Source organism: Neodiprion pinetum, chromosome 4 (genome assembly GCF_021155775.2).
Source record: "Neodiprion pinetum isolate iyNeoPine1 chromosome 4, iyNeoPine1.2, whole genome shotgun sequence".
Classification (NCBI taxonomy): Eukaryota; Metazoa; Arthropoda; class Insecta; order Hymenoptera; family Diprionidae; genus Neodiprion; species Neodiprion pinetum.
This window is the reverse complement of record NC_060235.2, coordinates 20,186,135-20,209,532: the sequence shown is the minus strand read 5'-3', so window position 1 is coordinate 20,209,532 and position 23,398 is coordinate 20,186,135. Positions and strand designations below refer to the sequence as shown.

Genomic DNA, 23,398 nt, shown 5'->3' with positions numbered 1-23,398 from the left:
CCAGACCTCAGGGATCGTTGCATCTCTGCCGGTGCAGTCAGCGTTATACTCGTCTTCTCGGGGAGCGTGGGGGGATAATTTGCGTTTCCACTTAAACCGGTGTGCTGCGCACTCACAAATTACACCGTTTCTTGATATCTTGGTTCTGCCGCCGCGCAGAGCCCCTCGGGACACCTTGCACTTTGCACTGCCCTGAAAAAGACCTCCCACGTGCCGAAGATGGAGAAGAGGAAGAAGAAGAAGAAGAAGTCGAAGAAGAAGAGTACGACGACGATGATAATGATGATGATGATGGTGATGATGGTGATGATGATGATGAAGGTGAAGAGTGGGTGACTTCTTCCCTCGCCTCTGCGTCTAGCCGTTCGCTTAATTACGACTTTATCATTCATTAGGGAGTTCTGATGAAAATTGCAGCGGCAATTTGCGAAGGCTGGTTCCAATACTCTGCAGAATCGCCGACTGGCTCACGTAACCGATGCACCAGGAAACCTGCTCGCTCGTATAACGAGCGCCGATATCATGGACGCCCAGAGGATGGAGTGAACGTGCCAGTGGGTAACTGCCTCGAAAGTGGCCTTGACTCGTAACTCGCACTTCTGACGTCTGTAAAAGTAACCATATAACTCCGTTCCAGCCGCACGCGGAGACGGCGACGAACTTACGTCGAGAACTGTTGCTGCCTGTGCGTTAAGATGCTACGAGATTAGCGATTTTTGCGTCGTGCCAATTGTGAAACGGTTCCCTCGATCTAAGATCCGACATCAAAAACTGAATTTTATTATGCGATGATAAATTCTGTACCCATTATATTCTCATACCTCGTGTATTATATGTATACGTGTGTTCGGTTCTTGTTTTATACCTTCGGGTAAAACAAAGACCAGGGGCTGAACAATGGCATACCACGAACAACAAATACGGTCACAGACTCCACAATACCCTGGAAGCGTTTCGCACAACGCCATTATACCGAGTTCGCTGTTAAACTTTGAATTGAGATCACATTGAAAAGACCCCAATTACAAACTCGCCGCGCTCGTTCAACAAATTAATTTCGATTCGGCTAAGCCTGGTAGATCGATTACCGTGATGACAATCAAATTTATTCAAGTTCGCTGTAATACTTCGTGTGATCGTTTGTTTTGTCTCCGTTTTTGATCACTCATTGCAAGAGGAGAACTACCGATATTTTTAAATTTACCAAACTCAAGATTATCCCCGAGGCAGTGATAATGTCTAATTTAAAATTCATGATTCAATGCTCCAGATGAATCGCGCGGTAATGCACGATTCGAGCGTCATTTGGTAGGTTGTAATGTAATTGATTAAGCCCGCTATTCATTCCCAGTAGGTATACCCTATCAGCGACACGGTTCGGCTGGGCGACCGTTACGCTGCTGGGTATCTAGGAGTTTTTATTAGTCACAGCCGGTGTGTATCGCTGGATCCTCGACAATGTGACATCGCCGAAAAAAAACCATATGACCGGATAAGGGGCATTAGCTGCACCCCCAAGGAAACTCCATTGGTCCGGGTACCTACAAATGGATTCGAGCCATTCACTGTACTGTACTATACATAGTTTTGAACTAGCTGCGAATGGGACTCGTTTGGAGCTTTCAAACGAGCTTTAATAGTTTCCCCACAATTTGATATTCTTTCATATTTTGATTTTTGTTTTCAGCGGAGTCTGACATTTCGACATTCGCGTCCCGCAAGGATCACTACCATGGCAGAAACGACGTCAAAGCGAAGCTATTCACGGCTGATACAAGGCCAAAGATCCTGAAGGAGCTTTACGAGGCCGCGGCTGTCGTAGCTGTCAGAAGTCTGGACTCGATAAGTCGGGATGGCAGGAACAACTCGACGGACATGTACCTCTGCACACCTGTGCTGGGCAAGAAACGCGTCGATCAGAGTCTGGAAATCGAGTCCAGAGTGGTGAGTTATCCTCATTCCTGTTACCTTCCGAGTCCTGTTACCGGTTAAAATCGGGTCAACTTCCGCGGGACTGTAAACATACACACACGTAGCGATCATTCACCGGTTTCCGAATGAGAACCACAAAAATAAGAGGAGAGTCTGGTCTGGCAACGCCGGAATTCCTCCTACTCCTACCACCACAACGTGCTCATGGGGTTTCTCGTCTCCGTCAGAGATCTTGGGCCTGGCGCTGGTGTGGGTACAAACAGCGATTTATACAGGGTGTCGCACAAATCCGATTCTCTACGTGACTAGTTGTTTCATCCCGTTTTACAACTCTAGGAAGAGTGAGAGAGAGGGAGGGAAAATGCAGAAAGCTGTTAGATTAACACGCGCGTGACGAAAGTCGGCGGGAAAGTAAATATTCACAGCGGAGATCCGGTGACGCTGATTCATTTCCTGGACACGAAGTAGGCACTCCCTGGGAATTGAATTTTTTGAAGTAAGGACGTGGTGTGGTACCTGTGCCTTGGTCAGGTATGCCGTATTAATCCTTCATGCGGCCTTCCTGGGAATTAGATCTTCAGCGGTGGTCCTTTGCTTTACCTGCTGCTGGCAGCGGCGTTAATGGGCTGAACGGGTTGGAACTGAAGTACGTTTCGTTGCTGGAATTACGACTATCTACCTGTTGCTTCTAGCGACGGATTGGAACGGACGCTGAATGCGTTCAAGCAAAGCTTCACTGGGACGCGATTGGAGGGACAGACGACCTTGAAGACGCGAATACGTTCGAAGCTGATTCAAAAGCATCAACGATCGCGTTCATCTCTGTACTGCGTAAATGTCTCTCCTGCTATTGTGAGACCGCCTTAATGGTCTCGAGGATCCACAGTATAACCTTCGCGCAGCGGTTCCACAGGGCTTCGCTTTCACTATTCGGGCCTTTTTCACTGACTGAGCAGTAGCCTTGAGGTCTTTGTGCGCCAAAATTTATGCTCGGATAAGCATCGTCATTCATCTTTACTTTCGTAAATGTCTCTATTTTTTCTTTTTCTGTTAGTGGGTGGTTGTAATGCTTGAACGTCGGCCTGATTTGCATGATTTTATTCTTCATACCGAGAACCCCGGGGTTTCGACCACTTCTTGATTGGTCCGTGCCTTGAATTTTGCATAAATTATGTAAGTTGTTGGTAGGCGGATCGGTTTGACTGGATTTTTGAACTTATCGAGAGAACGAGATAACGAAGACGCGGCTTAACAAGTGAGATAGCTGCATGACACAACACACGGACCCAGATCTCATCGCGGCAACCAGCCAGGCTGATAAAATACCAGGCATAAAAGAACCAGTCCTGAAACATAATCTGCTCTCTGACTAGATTCCACTAGATCTAATTACCTGCAAGATAACATCACGGGCAATAGCAATTCTTCGGCGAGTCTCGATCGGCTAGCTCGTGTCGATGAGCGACAGCTGCGTTCTTCCGGTTCAATAACCATCTAATCCCTCTTACTCTAAAATACGTTTAATAATTTTTACACTGTCATAATGCATGCCGGACAGTTGTTCAGCGTCAAATTTTATCCGAGTGGGTTCCGACCCCAAAGTTTCATCCGTCAACAACCTGACCATTGATCGGCAGGTTGCGTTATCTACACTATACGTTATTCAATCGTTCATTTCAGCCGGCTGCCATCGAAGACTTGCGCAGATGGACGTCGACGGAAGCCCTTGGCGACGTTACCGTACCTCCGGATTGTATGTCAAGGATCCTTACCGATGCAACTGACGACGATGCCGTTGACCACAAGCTCCCGAGCCCGGAAGAACAAGTGCAAGCTGTCGCCCTGAGGTGAGTGCAGTATCTCAACCCAACTATTTTCCAAAACACCCTCTACTATTGAATATACTCGAGGTAACAAGCGACTGATTCGGTACACTAATAAACGTTCGTTTAACAGATTCCCAGCTGAAGTTGTCGCCGTCGACGTCAGCGGAAGGGGCTTCGAACGAATGTCCATTAGACGACGGTCCCTTCTTTCGCCGGCTGGACAAGAGAGCAATGAAGTTGCCGTAAAGCGAAGATCCCGACCCAGGAGACCGAGAGGCAAACGGCGGAACACCATCGCCGGTATCGACCATAAGGAAATCCGTCAGGCGATAGGAGGGCAAGTATTAATAGTAGTATGTCCCTATATTGAAAGAGCACCCTCTGACTTATTAGTTCTCACCCCTGCGCTTTATTTCAATAGGGAAACGGCGACGGAGGGTCTGGAAGAAGAGGAAGCATCGCCAGCGGCGAGTTCACGGGCGCACAGATCGGCGAGTACGGACCTCCTTGGCTCGAAAAAAGAGTCGCCGTCGGAGAAGAAGTCGCACTTCAACACGCTGAAGGCCTGGGGAATGTCACGACTGAAGTTGATCAGTCCAAAGTCGAGTCAGAACGTACAGGACTCAGGCGTTGGGGGCGGATCGAGCCGCTCGGAGGAGCATGATCAGTCGGCCGAGGAGAAGCAGTCCGGCTCTCCGGAGGAGGTCAACATCTACGAGACCGTGACGATGCGGAGGAGGAAGGAGAAGTTCCATGAGCGCAAACCCAGCTCGTCGAGCTCAAGCGGAAAGAGCACCTCCAGCATCCCTGTATCTGCACCTCCGGTCGAACGTCAGGCCAACGTTAAGCTCAGAGAGAGCGCCGCTCAGCGCAGGGAACGCCGCAAAGGCAATCGCGAAGACGCTCCGCACTCCAGCTCTGGAAACTGGAGCGCCTCTTCGGAGAGCGGTAGAGCCAGCATCGGAAGCGAAACCACAACGACCACTCATCCGCCGAGGTACAGGTAGTTTCATTCTCTACAAAAAAAACATCAAACTTTGGTAACCCTCGAAGACTTGGGGTACACCAAAAAAGTTCTTGGTTTAGCCTCGCAAGGATAACTCTCACACTGATAGTTACATTCCAATTCTTTTTGACGGTTCACCCTCAACACTTCAGGGCTAACACTCAACCTTAGGTAGGAGAACTCCAAAATTTGATGTTTAGAACCAACCGTTTTTGAGGATAGATCCTCAAGTTTAACTCTAATCGATCGTTGAGGGTGAATTTCATCCCAGACATTTTCCAAACTTCTCGTAGAATTCGGGAACAGACTTTCATAGATTTTTTATACCAAAACAATGCTGTAAAAAAAAAAAAAACTTTAAATCCGTAAAATATTTCACCATTTTACCTTAACTTTGCCGATGTTTGACACCATTTAAACAATCAATTTTGGTTAAGGAAACTGTGAGAGTTTTTTTTTACGATTCTTATCCAATGACTAGATATCTTTCCAGACTTTTAGAACTCACGGTTGAAGCAGGATATCACTTTTTTGGAGCTAGGGTGAATTTCACCCTGTGTGACCGTTACGCGATTCTACCGAGGTCTAACCTATTAGGGTTAAGAATAACCCTCGAACTCATGATCACCCAAATGATTGCGATGTTTCACCCTCAATATGTTAGGGCTAATACTCTACTTTATACATGATAGCTCCCAGATTTCATTGTTATGACCAATTGTTTATAAAGTTACACCCCCAACTTTGCAAATAAGCCTGAAGCGTAATGGTTGTACCTAACTGTTTGAAAAAGTAAATCCGCAACTTTTAAAATAAATCCTCAACATTTAGGGTGGTTTTTTCCCGTCAAATTCTCCGGAGCTAAACTCACGATCGGTTTTTCGTTTTCAATTCCAGGTCAACGACCACAGCTTCGATCGGAACTTCGTCAACGTCGTTGAGCCATGTCAGACGTCCGAAGGGAAGGGATACTTCGGCATCATCCTCAGTCACCTCGGAGGGAACTCTGACTCCGGATATAATCCACGACATAACCGCCGTACCCTTTTCCGACGACGGTGAAAACTCCTCGGTTTACTCATGCGACACCGAAGGTTACTACACCTCTTTCCACGTTGATTCCGGGCTCAAGACTCTTAGGGAGGAGGAATCCCTGCCCCAAAGTCCGCTCACCAAGTCTTGCGACCTCAGCCCAGAACTCGCTTCTCCCGTTGCCGAAAATGAATACGAACTGTTTGGCAGGGGTTCCACCTCCACCACCACTAGCTCGGCCGGCACCGTTTGCACCACTCTTCTTGCGCCACCTCCTCCGGAACGAAAGTCCAGCTTGACGGTCGTGGCAATGGTAAGATATCGTCAATTTACGTAGTTAGAGTGTCTTTGGCAGATCAAGTTTCTGTAACTCGACATGTATTATGAATTCAATTGAATACCAGGCTGGACAACGATAAAAAGTGTAGGAATCCACGGTATTCTTACTCGTTAAAGAATGGTGGACACAATGAAGAAATAACATTCATTTTGGTAATGAATTGACTTGTTTTTGTCGAATTCAATCACTAGAAGTTTTTCAAAGTGTTCTTTTCAAGTCTAAGATTCGGGTTATTATGTTCGAAATCGTGGATTAAATTAAATATGGTGGATGCGCTCGTTTCGTATTATTATAATAAATCATTGATTCCCCTATGAAATTGTGATGGTTGAGAATCTACCTATGCAAACTTTGAAACACCTATTTCTTTTATGTAAACATTGACTTTTCGGAAGCTGTTTAATGGAGTTTTTCTTTTATTGTGACCCTGAAGTTCACAAATTCGAAAATATGATTCTTCTGGTTTCACTATCTACCATCGCAAAATTCAAAATACTGATCAAGTGAATTGATCTCCTGGTTTACCACGCTACAATTTCGTAATTTCAAGTTCAAATTCATGGCCAGCATCCCAAAAATTCCTCGAACAGAAAATTTCCGCATATATTTTCAACATTTTTCACCGTTCTCAGGTTCATGGTCAGAACCAAAACGGTGGCCAGTCGCCAGACAGCGGCCACAACACGTCGTCGTCGCCAGTGGAGTCGGCGTCAAGCCCAGCGTGCACGGGTCGGTCATGTTCGGAGTTCGAGTACTCGGAGTCGAGTGATTTGGAGGGCTGCGAGCGAGTAGAAAGGATCAGGTCAAAAACGGCGATAAACGTCAGCCGTATACCATCTATGTGCGTGATAACGCCGCCAGGTTCGGACGACGAGACATCGAAAGACGGAGAGGCCTTCAGAGGGCGGATGGAGCTGGGCTCGGTGCTGATGTCGGCGACGGTCGGTACCTCGAAGATGGAGGTGATAAACGGGCAGGACAAGAATCCCTACGCCACCGTCCAGACGGTCCTGCCGCATGAAAAGGCAGGCGAAAATTCCTGCAGACGGATTTCCCAAAGCTCGCATAATCCCGCGGCGGGCTCGTCGAAGGTCAGTCCGCTCAGCGGCGTCCTGGGCAAGCTTCGGTGCGTTCTTCCCGGAGGAGGGAAGAAGACCTCGGCTGCAACGACCAAGACGGGAACCGCAGCCCAGCCGGACCCGGCCAATCCAGACTCAGGCGACTATGTCACCATAGCCGATGTGAGGAATAACAACAACAAACGGTCCGATCACTCGTCCACTCTTGTCCGCGCTCCCCAGCCTGCTGTGACCTACGCCAATGCCGATCTCTTCAAGAAGGACGCCGAGTACGTCAGTCTTAGTGACCTTCCCAGGAAGCAGGACTCTTCCTTGGAGCGTAGGAGGCAGGGTGCCAGGGTCACCCTTGACTCGGAGGGCAAGGTCGTTTACTCCTCGGACAGCCTCAAGAGGCGGAAGGGCGCTCATACCACCTTCAATCCGGGTAAATTGTGAATTGTTTCGGTAGTTACTCGGCATATTGCGTTTCAGGGATCGTACCTGTTTTCATCGCTTGCCAAATATCTACAGTAGGGTGTGCGGGAAAAAATCGATGTTTTTTTATCCGTTGCATCCGGCATTAGAAGTTAATTTGGGGTAAAAAAAAAAGATTTCTAGAAGGAGAGATTCAGATTTTTATTAAGTCACGAAGTACAAAAATTCTCATTGAATACAATTTTTGTCTGGGATTGTACAGACAGAACATCTTTAAATAATAAAATTCAACTTCAGACGGCGATGTCATTTGAATGGTTGTTCTGAGCTAATTTTTCGTATAACGTTTTTTGTACGGAATTCGATTCTCTATACGAACATCTTATAGGCGTTTCTGTGCGATTTTTTTCTGGAAAGTTGCACTACCACATTTAGAAGTCTCAATATTTTCCTATGTTATTCTTATGGGAAATCTTAAAATGCAATGCGCTGTTCGAAATAATTTTTTTTTGAGCTCTCCTTCTAGAAATCTTTTTTTTTACCCCAAATTAACTTCTAATGCCGATGCAACCGAAAAAAAAACATCGATTTTTTCCTGCACACCCTAATCTACAGTAACCATCCCAGAAAGGGGTTGCACAGTATTCGACATCTCTACTGGAATCAGTATGAAAACGAGGGAAAATATCTGCAATTTGAAATTTGACTCCGATTGCGGTATCGATTTTACGCTTGCATACTGTCGATTTGGTTCAATTAATTCTGAGACTTTCAATGTCATTTTTACTAACCATTTCAATAAATTCAAACTACCATGTTGTGTTTGAAATGTGCATTCGAGAGTTGAATGTAATATTCAATCAGAAGAAAATATTCATAAAGGCAATATTCAATCAAGAACTATCTTGAATATTTCAATCGATTGAAGAATTCGTTAACGCGATAATGTAATACATTTTGTGAAATTTTTGAAATCTCACCAAGGTCATCAAAATGACGTGATAGCTGTTGAAATCCCACGAAATCAATTCTGACGGAATAAAATATGTAGGAATTTCTTCAAATCTCATAACCTTTGAATCGCGTAATCTCTCTCGAAGTGTAATCGTTATCGTCGAATGTTTTGCAAGTCCAATCAACATTCGTTTAAATATCTTGAAAATTTTTGACAATCTTCCGAATAGTCGAAGTAATTATGTAAGAGTGGTATGAACTCTGAAATCTGTGATCTTACGTCGTGTACTTGGTAATTTTAGGGCCCTTCGTGAAGGAAGGCGTGTCCCCGACGACTTCGCCGCTGTTGCATCGAGCCCAGGCGACGGTGCGAGCGGTGAATCGAGACCTGTCGATACGAGGTCGAGAAACAACGGACTATCCGGAAAGATCGACGCCGCCGATGTCACCGCAGCTGGGGAAATTGATAATCAGAGCGCCAAAGAGCCCGGAGAGAGCGGCGAGTCCGAACTACGTAAGGACGCCGAGCACCGTTGTGGGACCCACGAGCCCCACCAGCCCCCAGAAACATGTGAGAGGAGCCTACGTCAACGTGCAAGGCGAAGAAGGTAAGCGGCCTTCGACGCAAGTAGCCAATACGAGCGCTCCAAACGATCGCGAATCGGCAGCCGGGGCCGAGGAAAAGCCAAAGGCGTTGCTGCGGCCGATTAGCAACCGGGTGAACCGGAGTAGGGATAAGTTTTCCGACGGTTTAGAGAAGCTACGACCAAGCGGAACGACCCCGAAGCTCGTCAGAAAACTGCTGATATCGGATTTCGACACACCGAACTTTTGCCGGAAGTCAGGGTCAATTCAGGAAAAGGAAAACGTGGCGAATTTCAGCGAGAAATCAAAGTTCATCAACTCTGAGTCCCCGGAAATAAACGCGGATCACGTCGCCACGCCGCCGATCGGCGATAACCCCGATACACCAAAGCTCGAAAGGTCCGATCGTAAAATAAAACGCAGCGAAAGCTATCGCATGGCTAACAGCCCGATTATGTTCATCAAAAAGCTATCCATTAACTCCGAAAAGTCTTCCAAAATATTTAGAACACCCTCCGAGGAGCTACAGGAGGATCTCATTAACGAACGCATCAACTATCCCGAAACTGTATCTAGTCCCGAACCATCCAATCACGATCCGTTCGATGTCGATATCAAGCCCAAACTCGCCGTTTCCGCGACTCCGACGAGCCCAAGACCGAGAGCTCAGGACCTCGAACCAGCTCGAGTACTAAAGTACGCTGGAAATGATACAGAAATTTGGTAAACGCGTGATACTGTCAGTGTGTCAAAGTTAGGAACCGCTGAGGAACAGTTGCAGAAATCGGGAAATAATCTGCAGGTAATTTTATCTTTAGGCAAGAAAACGGCAGTTTTTAGTCACGAAATAATGTGAAAATGCATTAAGTATACCTGTGCAAAACCAATATGGAACATCGTGTTTGTTACCTTTCTCGGAAGAGATGAAAACAAGAGAGTGCATGAAATTTTTCGAATAAGGAAAGTCGGGGAATTCTGGTTTCAGATAGTTTAAATACTAAAGCTACCCTGAGTTACGGACATTGACTGGAGTGCATTGGAATTTGCCAGCTGCGATAATTGCGATCGGGAAGTAACCTCGATAGCAACGCGAGTGGAATATTCCCCTTTGATTACTGACTCGTTAAAACAAACAACCCCAGCAAAGAGCGAGCAGAGTATTTTTCGCGCGATATCGTTATCTGTTGCGCTCTTGAGTCATGTATACACACATTGTACGCCACTCGATTTACAAAGCGAGTTATATATAACGAGCGAGATTAGAAGTTTTCCGAGAATCCTTTACAATGCGACGCAGAACCGTGATTCCCTTCTAGTTTATCGGTTCGCCGATATTCGTCGATGTAAATTCCGTGCAAAGAATCTATTCCCGATAAACATGGCCGCCGCTGACCCGCTTCGCATTTTAATGTGGCTTTAAAATAATTTCTAACTAACAAAAACTGTCGGGAGCTGTTTCACAAGGAACAAAATGATGGCAAGAATAGTTAGACCACCATTTGACTTTCAGCGAGAGCCGGAGAGTTCAGGATTCAGCCGGAGAAGTTCAGATCACTAAAATATTAGACCAAAAACGGCTTGGGACAGAATGTGGGTATTAATAATGCGCGATATATCGACCCTCGGGTTTTTCCGAGAACCCGTTAAAAGCGATACGCATTGAAAGCAAGTCAAGGGCCATTCCGTATCAGGGGCAAGAGAACAAGGAAACAAATATTGAATGGAGCTAGCCAGGGTAAAGATTGTTTAAAAGTGAGCCGGGGGTCGTTAATACTGCACACGCAGTATTAAAAGCTGACTCAATAGTCGGCCCGGTTGCATCAGGCTGTTTATAACCCCCCAGACGGCCGGGGTCACGTGACCACGTCGAAACAACAGTCATTACACCACGCGAGAACAAAGTCCCAATGTGCGGCGTTACCGATTTTGTGGCGGTGGTCCGGCGATTAGCTCGATGTCGGACAGTAGAACAAATACAATCGAATTTTCCAATCTTGAAGTGACGCAGTAATTCGAAACGATAGAACAATACCTGTGTAAAAATTCATGAGACGACCTGAAACGACGAACAAGAAGTGGGGAAAATGTGGAGGAACAAATATTTCTTATCGCTGATGATGGGTGGGAGGGGGAGAAAAGTGGAATGAGTCGAAGCCGCGTTATCAGTTGACACGTCTTTCAAATACTGGTTCTCTGCTAGACAAATGGTCGCCGGGAAACCAGTCATCTTCAGATTGCCTTGGTGGCCGGTCGTCCGGCCGACGCGGGACTCGAACATCTTGATCATGCTCGCGAGGCATCTCCTATTCTTTGCAGCGCGAAGACCCCGTAAGTTTTTGAATAAAAAATCAGATTATAGGCCAGATTGACAGTACCATAAATAGTCGTTTATTACAATTATACTCTGTGGGGAGATACCCGTTACCTTGTATAACTTGCTCATCGAGTGAAATAACTAAGGCCAAAATAAAAAAAAAAATACCACCCATCAAGCTTGTATCGTCGAGGATAACTGGAAGCAACACGTTCTATGAGGTAAAATTGAAAAAGAAAGAAAATAAAATCATCATTTATCACGCGCGAAAACAAATTCTAACAAAGTCGGTGACTCGTCGAAGTTCAACGGACGATCAGTAATTTTTGTTTCTACTTTATTAAACGGAAAAGGCAATGTCCTGGAAATTCTAGCAACCGTATTTTCGAGATTTTGAAAATTTTCTGTGCCCGTTTCTTCTTGAGCGTGTCAGTGCTTTGCGTCGAAACAGCATGAATGCTTGTCATTTCATTCAAGACTTATAACGATCTGCATCAAAATCCACTTTTTACCTCTTTTTGATTTTAACTCGAAACAAGTAGCGATTTTCGAATGATCTTGATTTATTTCGAGTTAAACGTGCTTTCTGATTCTCAAACGTGTCGATTTTCCGACTTTGATCAATGATGACCAGCGATTCTTTACATTCTCTGACTACTGTTTGGCATGAAATTTGCTTTTGAACTTTTGAAATGATCAATTCTCTGAATTCGATGACTCATTATCGTTTGCACATACCGATGTTCCGATTCAATCGACACAAAATCCTAATTTTCTTTGTCAATTTAAAACTTGAATTGTTGCAATGATTAATATCGATATTTCAAATGCATGATGCGGTTGATTTGAAATTTGCTTTCCGCTTCCATGATTTTGACTCATAATACTAAATACCGGTTTGTTTAATGTGAAAATTGTATTTTTACGCAGATTAGGTGATAATTTTTTGAGCGAGCCAATATAATAAATCCCGATTCTTGGTTTCTACCGATTTATTCCGTACAAAATGTTTTCTTTAAATTAGCTACTCGCGTTCCGCAAAACTTCCGCGCAAAGCCACACCATTTTTCATTCTCTTGTCATAAAAATTATCGAGTGTGACGCGGGCCAAAACTTGGCGATCGCAACTCGTGTGATTGCCGCCTGAGCGAAGTCACAATCACCAACTTTCGTCACTTGTCACACAATATAGTATCTCACTTCTTGACTTTGCATACACCTATTACGCTCTCTCTCTCTCCCTTCCTCTCTCTCCGGACGATATCGTTGTTCAAAATGTTTAAAAATATACATTTATCGTTACGAAATGATGGAGTCATTTGGGTTACGGAACGCGACCTGTATCTCGCCGACATACGGCACACATAACAATCTGCGGGGGATAAACTCGAGGTTTGACCGTTTCTTTCTCGCTACCTGAATTTTTTTTTTTTTTTTCTCACTCCATACTTCTCTTCAGTTTTGAAGTTTCGTACATGACGTCTTATCGAAATAGCGTTAGTTTTTGTACTTATCATCGCGATTTCTCAGTAAACATTCAAATTCGTTATTTGGTATTTTTCCCAATGCAATTATAAGTTCAACAAACAACGCGGCGAATCTAACATCACGTACGGAAACAGAGTCGGGTTGTTGTAAAAATTACTTACAATATCTCTATGAATATATATCACATACTTAATGTATAAATCTAGCAAAGTACAACGAAATAATCATCATTCATCGTGGCGTTATCGCTCCTTAATGAGGCCTGATGCTATGTATAGACTATAAATCATGCTTTACTGCTTACCTTATTGTCGTAGTTCATCCGGAATTATTTACATTTACACATGTCATCTCATTAAACTAAGTGGATCAAATTACGTGTCTTTTACGCAGCTCATCGAATATGCCGAACTTAGTTTGATTAGCTGCTTCTTTTTTTTCGATTCCAATGCTTTCTTGTTTTTCTTAACATATTCTAGATTTTCGTCCGTACATTGTTGTTCAGGTTCAAGCGTATTACGTAATACGTAAACGGCCGTGATGTTGATAGAATTTTTTTTTCGTAAATCTGTTAATAATTTTAATTAGATCTGTACAGTATTTTTATCAGCTTACACGCACTTCACTCGTTATCCCCATTATTGCAGTGTCTGATTTATCGTACATATTATGCACGTACGTACAACTCATTCAAAAATATGACGAACAGTCAGCTGTTAAAAGTAAAATATTAATCTGACCGTGATTTCTACGATAACCCCCCACTCCGTTGACAAAAATAAATAAAATTTTATTCCACTTCTTATTCTTTGTCGTATTTATCGGGTCAATAATTTATTTTTTCGTGTGACCTTATTTTCTCTGTATTTTTACAATTTAAATTACACACAAATACATATGCATATGATCTTCTTAGTCAGCCAATTCATAATCGTAAATCGCCAGATTTGTAAATAATAATTATGAATAGAACTTACTGCTTGAAACTAGTACCTTATAGATTTTTTTTTTTTTTTTTTTGGCACAACGGAGCATTTAACGAAGCTGAATTCGCGTGTTATAAATTCATCGCAATTATATTTGTGCCTGCTATTCGAGTGTTGATTAAAGATATATTACAAAAAATAGAATAGAAACACGTACATTACTTATGAAAATCCTGAATGCGTACAATACAATTTATTCACGTGCAATAGTTTCAAAATTGATTTATGGGTGTATAAATAAAAATACTCGCGTGCGTTATATATTAGAGTGCGTGTAATCGGACGAACGTGACTAGGATATATTTGATGAAGTGCGAAAAACGAGTATACATATATTACGTATCCGATACGTTGTAGATATTAGTTATCAAGTACCGAAGTTAACGACCCGTGTATATACGCGTTCAATTAACATGCGTGTAAATAGCAAGTAAACAATTTCTTTTACTTGTATTTGGTGAGGAACACGAAATCGATGGTTTGTCACGATAAAGTATATGGACTTTATCGATACTTAGAACCTGGAGCTCCGGTCTCGCATTTTGTTATGCTTCTAGCTTTTCTGAAACAAGTAAACCATAATACTCCCTCGATTGTAGCGCGGATCGAAAGTCGGTTAATTTACGCGATGAATGTAGAAAATTTTGTTAAACTTATTGGCGACCGTAATATAGACGAAATACAAGAAAAATTAAGACCTGAAAATAAACGTTCACGCATCGACGAACCGCGATGATAAAATTGTATCTGCTCTTTAGTTCAATTTGAAAGAAAAAAAAGCCTGTAACAAGAAGCTGGCTTGCTGACGATGAGCGAGGTCGGTATTATATTATCTTGTACCATGATTAATCTCGCGTTCGTTTGGAGACTTGTGGATATCGGACGTATTATATCGCTTCGGAAGCACCCTGAAGAAATATGTGCCAATTAGTGAATAGTAAGTCGACTTTACAGGTATATTAATAATATAAGTAATATGGAAAAAGTCGTCTATTGTATAATATAGTATGTGTAATGTCGATGATCATTAGTAGGCGAATCGTAAAAATACGAGAAAGATTATTGTAAATATTGTAAAATAAATCGACTCTACATATTTCTATATACATGTGTATAAATACGAACGATTGCCGATTGCGCGGTTTAGATAATTTGAAGAAAAAAAGTAGGAAAAGAAAAGAATTAATGATATTTTCAGAATTACAATGCACAACTGCACAAGTTAGCGAGAAAATAATTATCAAGATATTATGTAGTGAGATAAAATTTGCAATCGTTTTGTATAGCAAAACCGCACCGTTATTCCATCCATATTTAGATGATAAATCTACCATTTATAGTATTTCTGTATTTATGTAGTTGAATGTACGATATCTATGTCTATTATTATTATTATTGTTTATACTCATTTGTTCGGAGGTAAACAGCTGAAAAACGAAAAAAATTTTAAAAAACGAAGAAATGTTAGATTTGCATGCGGCTCTGTATAGTACATATGCATACATATATTATGCGTATTGCGTGTCCTTCGTACGTTGAAAAATCGAGGCAACGTCTCTTAACACACCTATCTAACATCAAACTAACTTCCGATTTTTCATTTTCATAAAAAAAAATATTAATAAAAAATGCGTATAGACTTCATTGGAAACCATAAAACCAAATTTATGAGTATCGATGCAACACTAATTCGAATTTTAACTTGAACTTTTTTTTCCGGCATCAATTTTTTTTCTCGGCAGAGTAAGGAAAATAGGAAAAAAAAAACAACGCACGATTGCAACATGCGGGGAACATGCAGTAACTTGAATATATGACACAAGTATATAATACAACACCCGATCAACATCACACACGTTTGTACATGTCTTTTCAACTTGTTTCTATTTCTTTTGTACATAATTTATTATTTTATAACCCTTATATATTATATACACACACACACACATATATATATATATATATATATATATATATACATATATGTATATATCGATGACAGGCACGATGTGCTGTTTTCTTTTCGATTGTTTTTTTTTTTTTTTTTTTGTTTTTTACTGGAAATGAAGAAAAAAAAATTATTATAATTTTCATACGCATTTTGTCATTTCGTTTCTCACCCACCTGCACTCATTATTACATAATATTTATGTAACACCAGTAGTTAAACACTCACGTTCATCAAAATAATGTTTTGTAAATATTTTGTACAACGTAGTTTACATTCGAGTGTTCGTACTGTTTTTTCATGTTTTGTTTTCTATTATGTTTTTATTTAATTTATTTTATTACGATAATTATTTTTTTAATCTAATCCTACCAAGTATTTGTCTCATTCTATCACGTAATTCACTTATTCCCCTGCACCTTATACTTTTGTTTGTGTTGTGTGCATAGATTTTTAGATAAATACTTTTGTATCTCCTCACAATAATATTTAATCGTAATAACTAAGTTCACTCCTCATATGTATAATATACATATAATATCATAATGTATAATACACGGGATGCACATCTGCACTTTGTAACAATACATTATATTTTCGTGGTGGTAAGGTGAGTACTCATCATTATACATTTACATATCATTATCATGAATCACGTGCGCGTGCAACGTTCAACGCAAAAGTGACACGCTTGATAAAATTTTTAGAAAACTCGATAATAATTGCTAAAATTTGAGAGCTTCTCAATTATTCTATGTTAATATTTCATTCGAATGCTATGCTTATATTTAGGGTTCAGAGTTTAAGCAGAATATCTAATACAAATGATCGACTCGACTTCTACCATTATATAATTGCTTCTCCGTTTTCATGTTTGTTTATTCAATCGGAGCTTTACAATTTTTGCAACTCACTTCCGATTTTTTTTTTTACGGTCAACCCTATAGTGCTTTAGTGTTACGGTTTTTCATGTTTTCATATGATGTGTAAAAGCTGCTTAAATATTATTAAATACAATGATCATCGAACAGCCACAAATTTATTTTATTAAATACATTACGATAGTTTTATTTATATCGAGACATTTTATCAATTTTGAATCCGTTATTTAAGCGTTTCTTCAGTGTCACACTCGGTATAACTAGCCTGTAGAATAATCTATTTACGACAATTAAATTTCCGTCACCATGAGTAATAACCTAAATTGTAAGACAGATTAAACGATTCCGATATAAGAGGAATTCTTCATTCTTGAAACTTCGTGTTTACTCAAATTATTCTCTGAAAAATTGACTCATTTTGTACCAATGAATCATCAGATACTTCTCAAGTAAATAGTTTTTTCAGCCTAATCGATCGATAATAATTAAAATTCGATTGTATGGAATTGAATAGAAAACAAATATAACAGCTGTTTCTTGTTAGAATTCACAAAGTATGAGCATACCGAATAGCAATATGGCGTCACGCCGTCCGATCAGCTGACCATTTTCAAGAAAATCGCTCTAAGTAAATGATACAATCTAAAACGTCGGAGGTGGAAAAGTTTGATGGTCGGGAAAGTTTTGCGTTAGAAGGGAATAAGAAGGGGGAAAAAAGTGTAAAATTTTTCTTTAATCTTTACAATCTTTCGTTGTTACAGACAGCGCGTTGCTAGCCGCTTCTAAAGAGACCGTGGCCCAGGATGGTTCAGGCAAAAAGCCGACGGCACCGCCATACATAGATCCACCGCAGCTCAAAGATCGAGCGGAAAATCTGCAGGGCGATCCTCGTCGGCAACCGTCGAACGTGAAGCAAAATGTCAGCCTTAACGACAGAGCCGATCGAACGACGCGGAAGATCGAAGCGCCGGATCAGGAGAAGCTGTCCAACTACGCGAACGACAACCGATCGAACTACAAGGAGAACCAGAACCGGGTTCCGAAGCAATCGGCGTACTTCGACAGGGAGAATAACAAGAGAAACAGCGATCGTTTCTGTGACGGAAACGGAACCGGGAACGCTAATGGAAATGGAAAACAGTTCTACACCCTGCCGAACTCTCGGACTTCGCCAAGGGAGCTTATCGAACCACCGAGAAGCGTCACTCCCGACATTACTCGTGGCCTTGCACGCGGCCCTCTTTCCGCCATGCATATGATGGCCAGACGCGGACAGAATATTTCCGCACCTGCGGAACGCCCTTCGCGCCCTTCCGGTCACGGCTTAGACAGCGATGGACACATCGCTAATAACGATGTGGGAAAAACACAGAATCAACGCCAGGAACAGAAAGCGTCGATACCCAGGAACAGGTACAACATTTTTTCAAAAAATATTATGATACCTTTTTTTACGTCGGTTCGGTTTGCGTAATTTCATTTTTATACATTATATCCTTGTGAAGGAGTTTTTCAACTTCGTTATTTCACACGTTGTGGGACTACTTCATTTCTCCGTGACTGAAGAAAATTCTCAATTTTCTCAACAGAATCAGATCATTCTTGAAAAATTAGAACGCAATACAGTCGATTTAAATTCGATACAGTTTTTAACTTGCAGTTCATAGTTTTAGGTTCTAGTCAATTTTGGCCTGTTCAAACTCGATTGGACATTTATAGTATCTCATGTAAAAAGAAAATCTGTCACAGAGAAATGGAGAAATTTACAACAGAACAAATAATAAAATTCGGAAAGATTTGATTGTAGTAAAACCAGATAAGATTGAATAATTGAAAAAATTCCATAGCGAAATTACCAACAAAAGTAATTTCTTCTTCATTGGTAAAACGACATTCATCAAATGAAAATGAATGGTTACTCAAATGTAGAATTTTTTGATCGAACATTATCTTGCGATAGGAAAAAAATCTTCTCATATTGGAATTTCGGTGCTTCTGCTCATTTCCTTCGAACAGTTCTGACTAAACAATCCGATATGGATCAACTTTGTGTAGAAAAATTGTTCGCTATTCAGAAGAATCCCGTAAAAAAAAAGAATAGATTTGATTAGATACAAATTTTATTTCTTTTCTAATCTCATTTAAATATAGGTATACAATTTATATACATATAAATAGATGTGAACAGATCTGAATATAATAGAAACTTACGTAACAAGGGAATAAAGTCGAAGATTATTCCTGCGGGTGAAAAACGCGGGAGAAAAGGCTACTTTTTTCGTGCAGATCAGGGAAAACATGATAAGAGGAAATGATATGCTACTTTTGTCCCACGCTTTTCAGGTCAAAAAAGTGAACATCATGGTTAAGTCGGGAGTAAATAGTTAAACTAGATTGTATGATCAATAGATCCAAATATCTCTGATTAGATCTGAACAGATCTATAAATCATGTTCGATCAGATGGCATATAGACAGAATTCGAATGTATTAATTTTTTCCTGGAGATTCCCAAAACCAGTGTTCAAAAATATAGAAAAAGAAAAATTGTCAACAGTTTCCCTTTCCGCAGATTCATCGTTCCTGCGAGTTTGGCGGCGGTCGGTTACCGGTTCATAGCAGCACCCCCTGTTCAAAATCCGCCTTCCCATCAGGGGTGGAAGTCCCCCGGGACTGGAGACCCTCTGCGGCAGGCTGGATTATCGCCGATCGGACCGGGCGGAAATAGGGGATTCCAGTCATCGACGCCAGGGGGTGGAGAATCGAAAACGGGGGTGCAAAGCACGCAGCACCATTCCAGGCTCGCTCCGCCAGTCCAGAACAGTTCCGGAAGAAACACTCCCGCCAATCTAGTCCTTTCACCAACCAGAAGCACCATGTCCAATGAGGAGCTCTTCGCCATGATCCACAAGTCGAAAAGGCGCCTCAATATCAAGGAGGAACCCGATCTTCGACTTTTCGGCGAAACTGGCGCCGCTTCCTCCCACAATCAGGCTAACTCCAGGCACAGCTGGAGCCCGGAGTCGCAGGAAATTCCGGTAGTGAGAAAATTTCCTAATTATTTAATACGCTACGGAGGTTGGTGGGCCAAAAATAAATACTTGTTCAACCTCAAAAAGAAAATAAATACTTTCTATTGATTTTATTGCGATAGTTGCACACTGAAATATTTATCAAATTTAAATCACCTTAAATATAAAATAATCGAATATACTGAAAGGAACAAAGGCTTGGATATTGATACTTCATTTCAATTCACTTCAAAACAGATTTCCTTTTTTTAATAGTCAATTGAATATCCTCACTTGTTAAGTTTCTTTAAGGTTTCATTTAAGGTTTTTAACATGATAAAAAAAAAACAGTGTTGCCGTGAATTTGCAGAAAACAGTTTTCTGAACAAAATGATTCATCGTAAAGTAGAATCGAACAATCTATCAGGTTTTCAATAACTTTGAATTATTGAAGCGATTTCAAATAAAACACCAATTTTGTAAAGTCGATAATAATCTTTTATTTATGATGTCGATATTTTTTACCTTGGTATTTTCAACGAATCCTTCGTAGCTTATTAATTTTATAAACACTTAATGCGCGCCTATCTCGTAATAGAATTAGCAAAAAGTATCGATTTTCGGCCAACCAACCACCCTAATATTGTGAAAAAAAAATAATGGAATTTAAATCCTGTCTCACGGTTGATTCGTGGCTAGTTTTGAGAAAAGTTGCTGCTATTCAACTTGCCATAACTCGGGTTATAGAATATTACGTTACAGTTGTTACACTTATGTAACCTATATTGTTGCTAAATAAGTAATTACAGAACTTGAAAAGCTCGCTGAGATAAATTCTACAATAATTTTCTCGGAGAAATAAACAAACCCCAAATCATTTGAGAAAAACTAAAAACGCATCGACTCAAATTATTCCAAAATATACATATAGTTGAAAACCACACGAATATAGTTAATCGGTCATATCAAAAACTAGAGTAAGTAAAGAGAAGGTTAGGACAAATTCCCAAACTCTTGGCAGTTACTGACTGCACTGACGAGATTTCTAATCTTCAGGTACCCAAGAGCGTGAACCCAATATCGTCAACGTCTCGTCGTGATTTCAAGCGCCTGTTGCTTCAGCAGAGCGTAAAAGCAGGCCCAACAAGGTTGTCGGCAGCTGAGCAGCTGAAGCTGTCCCGGCAGCAGACTCAGCAGCAGCAACAACAGCTGCTCCACCAACAGCGACAACAACAACAACTGCAATCGCCGCCGCCCCCGGTGAAAGTGCTGAGTCCCCGAGCAGCATGGCGATTCCCGAGTCCGCGATCCGACGTCTTGTCCTCGACAATAATCGAGGACGCGGCTGCCGAGGAGAAGGCGATGAAACCATCGCCGGAAAACCCCTCGCCGATGTCGAGGCCCGTCTCGAAGCGGCAGCTGGACTTGGGGGTCCCAGGCCCAAAAACCGATTCGATAATCGCACCCACCACAAACGTTCCTAACTCAAGTATTAATGCGGCCAATTTTTCGACCCCGAAGAGGCGGCCGTTGATCTCTGCTGAAGGCTCAGCCGGAAGGTTCGAAGAGATTAAAAATTCGTCGCAAATTCCCAGCAGCGTAACGGTTCTTCCGGGACTTAAGGATTTGCATGGGATCGCCGAGAGCAGGCGAATCAACAATCAGCTGGCAAGGGCCCAATTCTTGGCTAGCTTTCCGGCGACCGTTACACCGTCCTGGACAACGAGCCAAAACCAAACTTCCGCCAATTATTTTACCAGACACAATCGCGCCAGGTCTGAATCGCCCCAACATGGCGTCGTGCAAAACGTTTCGCGCAGCCCAAGCGCACCGACTTTAGAAACCGCCCTTTGAAAAAAAAAAAAAACGAGAAGACTAATTTCAGTCATTCAAAAATAAGACCGCGTTTGCCGTTTTTATTTATATTTAATCATCATGTTTTATTTTTTTTATTTTTATTTTCTTGAGAAGTCTATAATTTCACCGAATTTGCACAAAACATTAGGTTATTAATTTATTATTTTTACTACCACTATTATTATTATCATTATTGAGTAATACGCGTCCCATGTACAATATTCATCATCCGATTGTACTCGAGTGAGAGAAAAAGGGCAGCAAGAAAAAAAAAAAAAAAACAGACGTAAGATTACAAAAAAAGAGGATAAATTAAATGACTGTAAATATGCGATAGAACGATAATTAGAGTATATAACCTAGTACATGACGTGAAATATAAATCAATTCCTGGCAGCTTAAAATACGTACATTGTAATGTTTTTATAACACAATCATCTCGGTAACAGTTTATTTTGGACTATTGTTTTATTGTGGTAAATGCAAATTTTTGGAAGTAAAAAAAAATAATAAAAAAACCAAAAAAGTCAGAAAAAGTCGTCCATACTCGGGTACAATTAATCCGTGTGGATGCGACTATCCGACAAACGAGAGAAAAAAGTAAGAGGAAAAAAAACATCTTTGTAAATTATTCAAAGCTGATGTTAAGTGTCAGAGGAGAAATAGAAAAATCATTAACATATAATCGAAACTGCACGCTGGCTATGAATCTACAGTAAAACGGAAAAAATAATATAATAAGAAAGATTACAAGGCTATTATATAACGTTTAGCTTACTGATGAACGATATACATACATGCATATAGGTTCCTGGGTATATAAGTAGATATTAATATAATATATTGAGAGAGAATGAGAGTAAAAATATTTAAAAGCTGCTGCATATGTTATGTTGAATTGAAAGCTGGTTGCCTTAAATTATTTATAAGAGCTTGATAATGATAATAATTACCGATTTGTGACGTTCGGACGTATTGTAAGAATCGAAGACAAAGAACAACGCGATAGTGCGATTATAACAAAACACACCGGTCGTTCGCACGCAATGCAGCACTCAATTAATGTTGGATAAAAAAAGCACGAAACGGAAGAGGTAAGAAAATTAATTGAATATATTGTGTTGAGGCCAAAACATGTTATGCCCTCCGTTCTTGAATAAAAAAGCGAATTTTATACATTGCATACAAGCTATGTTATCTTATAGTAATCTACTGAATTTTCTCATTTTTTTCATAAATTTCCCAATCCTTGCATCTTCCTCTATAATCAGCTCAATTTTCAATGTAACTATAAATTATATAAGGGAAAAATCCAATCAATAGAAATCACAAGGTGTGGATAAGTCCAAGTTTTTCAATTTACTGTCAGAAAGAAGAAGATAACATTCACATGTAATTCAAGAAAGCGGTTAAAATAAAATTGAGGTTTATGAGTGTTTCGATATTAAAATTTCGAACTATCAAGATGTCCGTGTCGCAGTGTCTACCTCACTACTTCATTGTGCGTGTTCTACCAACAATTTTGAATTTGCAAACATTTAGACTTTTCCATTCTCCTCGCATTCGGATGGTTGAAATCTGCTGTACGATAGTTACGCGATACCACGAGTAATGATAACATTTTCCCCGGGGTAGCAGCACGACGTCGCGTGTGTACATACCTGCATACGAGAAAACAATTAAGCTGCTTTATATTTTTCGAAAACGAAAACTGTGATAGATGGATCGGGTAAAATGTAGCTACAA

General features: G+C 41.1%; 1 protein-coding gene across 2 annotated transcripts in view; it reads left to right on the top strand.

Moving 5' to 3' along the window:
* gukh (GUK-holder) overlaps positions 1-21,729 on the top strand; it is a 55,025-nt gene extending 33,296 nt beyond the window's left edge. The window contains exons 2-11 of one of the 2 annotated variants that reach the window (XM_046620094.2): positions 1,688-1,944; positions 3,613-3,779; positions 3,889-4,095; positions 4,180-4,755; positions 5,662-6,109; positions 6,769-7,639; positions 8,886-9,191; positions 17,547-18,198; positions 19,357-19,825; positions 20,852-21,729. In XM_046620094.2, the coding sequence (XP_046476050.1) occupies positions 1,688-1,944; positions 3,613-3,779; positions 3,889-4,095; positions 4,180-4,755; positions 5,662-6,109; positions 6,769-7,639; positions 8,886-9,191; positions 17,547-18,198; positions 19,357-19,825; positions 20,852-21,649 (4,751 nt within the window). In that variant the 3' untranslated portion in view covers positions 21,650-21,729. The remainder of the gene's footprint in view (positions 1-1,687; positions 1,945-3,612; positions 3,780-3,888; positions 4,096-4,179; positions 4,756-5,661; positions 6,110-6,768; positions 7,640-8,885; positions 9,192-17,546; positions 18,199-19,356; positions 19,826-20,851) is intronic. The other variant, XM_069135019.1, reaches the window with a different exon arrangement.
* Positions 21,730-23,398: the final 1,669 nt, after the last annotated feature.